At 37.4% G+C, this 8,481-nt stretch overlaps 2 protein-coding genes across 5 annotated transcripts; both read right to left on the bottom strand.

Annotated features, from left to right (window-relative positions):
- Positions 1 to 221: 221 nt before the first annotated feature.
- Positions 222 to 1,276, bottom strand: LOC112203204 (O-fucosyltransferase 23-like). The gene has a single exon (XM_040507405.1). It carries the CDS (start codon positions 1,218 to 1,220, stop codon positions 666 to 668), a length of 555 nt encoding a protein of 184 aa, XP_040363339.1. The 5' UTR covers positions 1,221 to 1,276; the 3' UTR covers positions 222 to 665.
- Positions 1,277 to 3,744: 2,468 nt separating this feature from the next.
- Positions 3,745 to 7,186, bottom strand: LOC112166006 (O-fucosyltransferase 23). Of its 4 annotated transcripts, none has more exons than XR_002923076.2 (4): positions 6,599 to 7,186; positions 6,310 to 6,414; positions 4,631 to 6,200; positions 3,745 to 4,368 (listed from the first exon to the last, which is right to left on the bottom strand). XR_002923076.2 is itself a non-coding variant. In XM_024302753.2 (4 exons), exon 4 carries the CDS (start codon positions 6,031 to 6,033, stop codon positions 4,696 to 4,698), a length of 1,338 nt encoding a protein of 445 aa, XP_024158521.1. In that variant the 5' UTR covers positions 6,034 to 6,200; positions 6,310 to 6,414; positions 6,599 to 6,773; positions 6,967 to 7,186; the 3' UTR covers positions 4,465 to 4,695. The 4 variants fall into 4 exon arrangements, 2 of the variants coding, with proteins under 2 accessions (XP_024158521.1, XP_024158522.1); XR_002923077.2 differs by having other exon boundaries at positions 3,746 to 4,334; XM_024302753.2 differs by lacking the exon at positions 3,745 to 4,368 and having other exon boundaries at positions 4,465 to 6,200; positions 6,599 to 6,773; positions 6,967 to 7,186.
- Positions 7,187 to 8,481: the final 1,295 nt, after the last annotated feature.

Below are 8,481 nucleotides of genomic sequence, written 5' to 3'. Positions count from 1 at the left end.
GAGCACACCTTTTCCTTTGTTGTACCCTATCTTCATTTTGGTCATCTGTACCATATCCTAATTAAGGAAAGAAAAACAGTAGCACAGAGACTCAGAAAAGCAGAAAGGGTCAGAAATAGCTGAGGATAATCAACCTGGAAAACCACATTTACTTGGTCACATTTTAGGTCGGACTTCGAAAGATTCAAAGTTACTATGTATTTCTGTAATCAAAAAAATGGAAATGAATTTCGAAAGATTCAAAGTCACATGAATGAAAACGTACTGTGATAAATTTGGTAAATAATTGCTATTTTCGACATTCTCTGCTATTAATTATCTCTATCAACCAAAAATTCTGTGAAACTATACCAACAAATCTGCGCCGGAGGGATGGAATGATTTAGAACACAAAAACTGGTGGAGCCTCAAAACCATCAACATGAAATTTGGTTAGAGCCATAGCTAATTTCTTTAAGACTTGAGCCAGACATGTTTGTCATCCATTTTTGAGGCCCTTTTGATCCCCCTAATATGTTGTATGCATAAGTAGGCCACCTCACATCTACACCACATGAGCTCTTGACACCCATTTTGATCGGCTACTGGGTTCTGTCAAGAGCAATGAGGCTAGAAAATGTAGAGAAACTGTTTCCAACAAACACATCGGCTCTCAATTAGCACACTTAATAGTCAATCGCAGACTGAATGAGATAGGGGAACTTCTTGTAACGTGCATCAAAACCCAGTTTCTTCTTCTCAAAAGGAATCATTCTTTCCCGCCATCCATTCAAAATTGATGGATCTTGAAGAAGACTATCAGCCACAGCTAAATAAACAACAGCTGGAGTCTTGAGGCCAACAATGTTGCCGACTCTCTCCATGATCTCCCCCTTTCTGCTACAAATATCGGTTATGTTCAATCTACGCTCGAGATTCTTACAGTGTATCATCCAATCTAACTCTATCCTCATATGAACAGCTACATAAGGCACTGACTTGAGCAACAAAGAGTTCTCCGCAGACTCTCTTTTGCTTCTCACTTGTTCTGCTCCTATCTCTCTAATCCTTGACATAACTCTATCGGCTTCTCTCATGATCTCATCAGCCAGAACCAAGCACTCAAACACCTCTGAATGGTCCTTCACAGGCCAATGATCAAACGAAATGGGCCTCAAGAGCTCAACTTCTTTGTAGAACAAGGAAGCACTCAAGCTAGGCATCAAAAGAGTCCTGTTCATAAGCCTTGCGGTTAGACAAGCTCTTGCAAATGCAATTTTCTGATTGTTTAATCCCCATCAATGTATTAAAAAACGCGCCTCAGGCACGCCTTGAGGCTCAAAAAGCGTGAGGCGGTGAAGAAAGTGAGTGTGTTTTGCTGCTGAGGCGTAGAGGCGTAAAAGGCGCTAATTCAGGCGTGAAAAGCGTGAAAGGCGCTGAGCAAGGCGTGAAAGGCGAACGCCCAGGCTTTTTTTTTTTTTTTTTTTTGGTGCAGCTTCTGCTCACGGTTTGAAGTTGTTCTGCATTTCTGCTCTGCTCACGGTTTGTAGCTTCCTTTCGATCCCTCCTGGCTGTATTCATTTGTTTTAATTAAACTTCTGTATATTCATTCTCGGTCTCGGCCGACTTGCACAGTTTGAAGGTGAATCGAAGAAAAAGAAGGTGGGTGTTGCGGTGTTACTTGGAACTGGTTGGGCTGGCGTCAGTTTCCTGAAGAATTTGCTTGTGCTGGCGTCAGTTTTGTTCACTCCTCTGCTATCGGGTATTACTTGTGGGGATTATTTTGAACACAGTTTGTAGTTGTTCTGCTCAGTTATAGTTTATTATTATGTTCTCTGCAATCTGCATCATATGAATAGGATATAGCACAGCCAGTTGTATGAATGAGGATGGATGGCATCACCAATAAATAACTTGAATCATACACGTAGCAATTTCTTTATTTATTTATAATTAACTTGCTTGAATCATACACGTAGCAATAAGAACATATAATTAACTTGAATCATACATTATCATTGGCATTGTGTATCTAGTTGTCCTGCTCTTACTTTAAATTGATATAAGTTTTGAATTTGTGTACGTAGTGTAGGGTAAATTACTTGGATAGCATTGTGGAAGAGGTGGGGGAGGAGAATGTTGTCCAATTTATAATGTATTTTTAGTTACAATACTTATATATAGAACATGACTAATTCTATGCATAAATACAGCTAATTTATACGTAAGGCTTACGCCTTACGCCTCAAGGCAAGCGCCTTGCTAAGGCTCTCCCGGCTACGCCTTAGCCTTTTAAAACATTGATCCCCATACAATTTGAGGAACCTCGAGAAACTCATCTTTTCGGATTCCGAGTGGATCAGCGAGTCACTACTCTTCAACCCTTTTTTTTTTCGTTTTTTGCGGTTAACGATTCCAGTCTCCATTGAGCGCGTCGATGTAACATTTGTAGATTTAAGCTGAAATGACGTGGGTCCCGCTTGTGGCCCACAGCTTCATAATGGCTTCCGGACTTAAAACTCGATCCACAGCTTCATAATGGACCACAGCTTCATCGGGTTTTGAGACTAGACTCAAAACAAAATCGAGTGGGGTTGGAGAGGGATTTTTTGGGCCACAAGACTCTTTTTGACTTTTGGGTCTGTTACATCTATCTCAAGCCCAAGATCATTTTGCCCGTTTTCATATTTTGAGTCAGTTTCCTCTTTCCCCCTAATTCACGATTCCAATGCCCCTAAGACTTGAGTTTACCCCAACACAGAAACCCAAGAATCCAAAACCCTAACTCAGTATTCTGTTCAACTCTGTAACGATGGCAAAGCAGAAGCATGACGGAAGCGTTAAGTTAGTTAGTTTTTTCAAGGACATGCTGATACAATGCTAACTATTTCATGAATCTTAAAATACAATTGGATCAGAGAGCACTACTTATCCAGAATGTTATCTCAAGCCACTGCATCTCCATACATTATTATCATTACTGAGAGATTATTAGCGACAAAATAAAGCCATTGACAATTCTAATGTTTGATTCAAGATGTAATGGAGCAAATATCAACAGAAAAAGTCAAATCTCTATGAAACACAGGTTTAGTGATAAACCTAACAACCATTTCTTCATTGTCTCTATGCAATAATACATCACAATTCACCAAAAAGAACAGACAAAAAAAAAAGCTGCAATCTTTGAGTGAGAACTTGTTCATATAGCGCAAGAATCTCATAGTAAATCACCAGAAAGAACAAGCAAAAACACAAAACCACAAAATCTACAATCTTTACATCTGATGCAATAATCCCATCGTAGATCACCAAAAAATCAAACCACAATATCAATTTTCTAAATCGGAGCTAACAATATGAGGATCTATTTTAGCTTATTGTTTTTATCAAGGCACACCTAGACACATGACACGTCAATGATGTAGAACTAATAACCTCCTCTACTTGAATTGATAAAATAAAAAATAAAATAAAAATCTCCTCTACTTGAAAATTAGTTTTCTTCAATATCTTACGATCACTGCTATCAAACATAGTTGAAATAGTCATTGAGCAAAGAAAAGTCGAGATAACACATTTATATCAAAAAATCACAAAATTGTTATTTGCATCTATATATGGCTGGCAACTATGTTATTGTGATTGATGCATGCATCCCAAATTGAATAGTCACGCATGTCTCATTGTGTGTTAATATATTGCAACATAAATACACAATGATATTTTCAGAGTGCGAATAACATTTCTAATTAAAGATCTAATTATTCATGAATCCATGATCCTAACTTGTAAGTTGTTTTAACTGGTATTAAATGACAGGTTTTCATTAAGTCGGTTACCTCTTCGAATCCAATTTCCAAAAACAACCTTCGTAACTAAACCGAACTGAAAAAGGCCCCAAAGATTTGATAAAGAAGTGTAAATTGCACCAGTGGTCGTATAGTTGGGTAGTGCCATAATACAAGGTTAATTACCAGCTTCGGTTCAGTTCCTTTGAAATATTTCGAAGTGGACCTATAAAGCAATAGTACACACCAAAAATGGGAATTCATTGGCTCCTTAAACAGATCATGATGACAAAATTAAAGCTGTCGAGTACTAGTTAAGGCTCCTTAAACATGTCCTACTAGTACTTCACATTTACCCTTTCCCCAAGCAACAAACAAGGAAACAGAATGGCCCAGATGCTCAATCAATCGAGCAAATACTCAGATCTATAATATGACCCACCACAAGAATCAAGATGAGGTACCAAACTTGTTCATTCCTTGATTGTGTTAGAACTTAGAAGTAACAGACTGAGGAATGTGCACACCTTTTCCATTGCTGTACCATATCCTCATTTTGGTCATCTGTACCATATCCAAGGAAAGAAAAACAGTTGCACTGAGACTCAGAAAAGAAAAAAGGGTCAGAAATAGCACAGGATAATCAACCTGGAAAACCACATTTCTTAGTCACATTTTATGTTGGAATTCAAAAGATTCAAATTACTTTGTATTTCTGTAATCAAAAGAATGGAAATGAATTTCGAAAGATTCAAATTTACATGAATGAAAACTGTTAACAAATTTGGTAAAGAATTGCTATTTTCAACATTTTCTGCTATTAATTTTTCCTATCAACAACAAATTCTGTAAAACTGTACCAACAAATCTGCGCCGGAGGAGTGGGATCATTTAGAATACAGAAACTGGTTGAGCCTCAAAACCATCAACATGAAATTTGGTTAGAGCCATAGCTAATTTCTTTAAGACTTGAGCCAGACATGTTTGTCATCCATTTTTGAGGCCCTTTTGATCCCCCTAATATGTTGTACGCATAAGCAGGCCACCTCACATCTTCACCACATGAGCTATTGACACCCATTTTAATCAGCTTCTGGGTTCTCTCAAGAGCAATGAGGCTAGAAAATGTAGAGAAACTGTTTCCAACAAACACATCGGCTCTCAAGCACACTTCATAGTCAATCGCAGACTGAATGAGATAGGGGAACTTCTTGTAACGTGCATCAAAACCCAGTTTCTTCTTCTCAAAAGGAACCAACCCTTCTTTCCATCCGTTCAAAATTGATGGATCTTGAAGAAGACTATCAGCCACAGCTAAATATACAACAGCTGGAGTCTTAAGGCCAACAATGTTGCCAACTCTCTCCATGATCTCCTCTTTGCTGCTACAAATTTCGGTTATGTTCAGTCTACGCTCAAGATTCTTACAGTGTATCATCCAATCTAACTCTATCCTCATATGAACAGCTACATAAGGCACTGACTTGAGCAACAAAGTGTTCTCAGCAGACTTGCTTTTGCTTCTCACTTGTTCTGCTCCTATCTCTCTAATCCTTGACACAACTTTGTCAGCTTCTCTCATGATCTCGTCAACCAAAACCAAGCACTCAAACACCTTTGCATAGTCCTTCACAGGCCAATGATCATGCCACAAAAATGGGTTCTTCCCAACTATACGAATCGTCTCATGTTCGTCATATGCTTCCTTACTATGCTGCTTCAACTGATCCAAATCTCTCTCGGGTGTCCACCTCCTTCCACTTCCTTTCTGAAGCTCAAACGCGCCTGTTTGGTTTTTAAGATCGGAGTATTTCCCCAACTGAACATAGCCATTGCAGAGCGAATTGAACTTGTCAAACTTGAAGACCTTATGAAACGAAATGGGCTTCAAGAGCTCAACGTCTTTGTAGAACAAGGAAGCACTCAAGCTAGGCATCAACAGAGTCCGGTTCATAAGCCTCGCGGTTAGACAAGCTCTTGCAAATGCAATTTTCTGATTATTTAATCCCCATACAATTTGAGGAACCTCGAGAAACTTATCTTTTCGGATTCCGAAATTAGTACTGGCTGACAAAGATGAGAAGGAGAGGTTGCTGACCAACACCAAATGGCTCTGCTCAGTCCCATAAAAGCTAGAGTATGTAGGGAGCAGAACAACTCTAATAACCAGAGCAATGATAACTAAAACCACACATTTGCAGGCTACTGAATTCATGTTGCAACCAAGTAATCTGAAATGCTTGCAACAAGGAGACCGGTCCATCTAGGATTCAATCCCAAAACCCAGAATTTACAATCCCAAGCCCATGAAAGCTTGAGAAATCACCAGAGAAGACTACTTCCACAAAACCAGAACTCAAATCATCCTAACATGGGAAAATCCAAGATTTCCTATCCCTATTACTGACCAGTTCAATCCTGAGATGTTATCTACATGATCAAACAAACATATAGCAATTTAAAAAAATAAAAAATAAAAAATAAAAATCATCCAAGCCAAATTCAACAGAGATTGCATTACTTTGGGATGAGAACTTACCAATTTTCTTTTTCCCAGAATTAGTCCTCAATTGGGTGAAATAAGCATGCATCAAAACCAGGCCAAGATGCCGAATTCAAAAGCACTCATGTGATAATGTTCCTACTGTAATCCAAAACCAATCACAAAAAACCATTAAAGCCAGTCCCTTTCAGACCCCATAATTCAATTGGGAAAACCAACATATAATTCCAAGGCATGCAGATGATGACATGCACAAAACAAAGAAGACACAGAGACAGAGAGAAAGAGTTTCAAAAATGAGCCAAAAATTGCCTGAAAGCCTCACCTTTTGAAAATTGAAGTGTGATTATCAGGAATCTATCTGAATTCTGAATTCTGAGCAAAACCCAGAAAGCATTAGACACCTCAGAGGAAGAAGAAGAAGAAGACGATGACCACGTGTCAAAGAGAAATCCAGAAAAGCCAGAATTGCTACAGTCAGAAACCAAGCCAGCCCATCACTATCATGACAACAAAGAACACCGTATTCTAATCATATATATTAATAAACAAAATAAAATAATGAGCATTTGGGCAGAATCAAAAATTAAAATATGACTATGATGATTCAATTAAAAACGCAGGAAAAGAAAATTGGGCAAGAATCTCGTGTATGAGTGAATATGACGTAAATAGGGTATTAGCAAAACAGACCAAAAGGGAAGTTAGACCGAGAACTGAGTCGTGTACAGAGCCATAACTGCTTCATCGGGCAAGACAAAAAGGACATAAACAAAATCTAATTCGCCTGCCATAACTGTACAATTGAGAAAAAAAGCTCCATAATAGGTATGGTACATCACTACATCGTATGCCATAGCCGACTTAGGGTAAAGACTGTAATTTCCGAGCGATTGCCTGTATCTGAATTTATCTCATTAAGAATTACGAGTAATAAGATAATTAAACAATTTCTAAGTTATTGTATGTATATGAAGTATGAACTTACCTGTATGCATTACCATATAAAATGTAGTAATGTATTCGGTTCATATTTGATTTGTTTAAAATGTCAAACCAAGTATGTTTAAAGAAAAAAGTTGGTTTTTTTTTTTTTTTACCATTAAAAATATGGTTTTCTAGTTGGGACCTGGGAAAGGTATATATGTTTGCATTGTGAAATGTGAGCATGACTTGTTTAAATTGTTTATCCATACAATTGAACAAGTTGGAAGAAAAAGGCCATACGGTACTTTTCCAAATCTCAAGCTAGCTAAGTCGTTGGTAATGATGTATTTGAGCTCTTTTGGTGGCAACTTGCTATTAAAATATAACGTAGTTAGCTGTGTCAAATGCAATTCTCATATTGCTATTGGTGTGTTTAGTGTAATCATGGATTAAGATCATGATTAGCTATAATAAAAGCAACCATGCAGTTAGAAGAGCTTAAGTGGAGAGGCATCAAAATGTGTTATTTTGATTGAAATAGATAATAATCACCGCTTGCTATCAAATTAAACACCCACATAAATATTGAAATTTTTTTTAAGATAATCTCAACTCTTGATATTTATAATTTTTTTTTTAATAATCTAAAAATACATTTAATGTCATCCAACCATCCATTCATGTTAGTACAAGTGCACGTCAGTATTTTAAATTTTTCTCTCATAAATTTCCTTTGTTTATAATATTCCTAGTGTTATGTAGTAACATACCAATACTACTTCCACAACTACGCCTTGTTAATATTTCATTGGTTCATCGAACCAATCACATATTCACATGACACAACGGCCTAACATAAGAGGTTTTCATCGGCTTACACTTTGCTTGCACGTAAAACTACTCCATACTCGCAATCATTACCATGATAACTATAAGCAGTCATGCATATAAGTACTCAGTGAGCAAAACACAGCTCCTTATCACCTCCTTTAATTTCTTAACTGCTATCGCATTCCAAACCTCTAGGAATTAATCAAGTCTTGCCCAACAAATTGGCTCTTCTTTCTTCTACTTTCTTTTCAACTGTTTTTCCTTCATTTTCATGAGTGGACAATGAAAGGTTGAATGGACGGAACTCACGGAAGATGCATTAGTCATACAGCTGCAGAATTAAATGGTATGAAAGGTAAAGGTAATCAATTAAAATCCCATATGCACCGAACGTGGGATCTTATATATCCAGCTTCAAAAATGTCAAAGAATTTTATAAACATAAACAAT

This window comes from Rosa chinensis, chromosome 5 (genome assembly GCF_002994745.2).
Source record: "Rosa chinensis cultivar Old Blush chromosome 5, RchiOBHm-V2, whole genome shotgun sequence".
NCBI lineage: Eukaryota > Viridiplantae > Streptophyta > Magnoliopsida > Rosales > Rosaceae > Rosa > Rosa chinensis.
The sequence above is the reverse complement of the archived record's forward strand: the minus strand, read 5'-3'. Positions and strand labels throughout refer to the sequence as shown.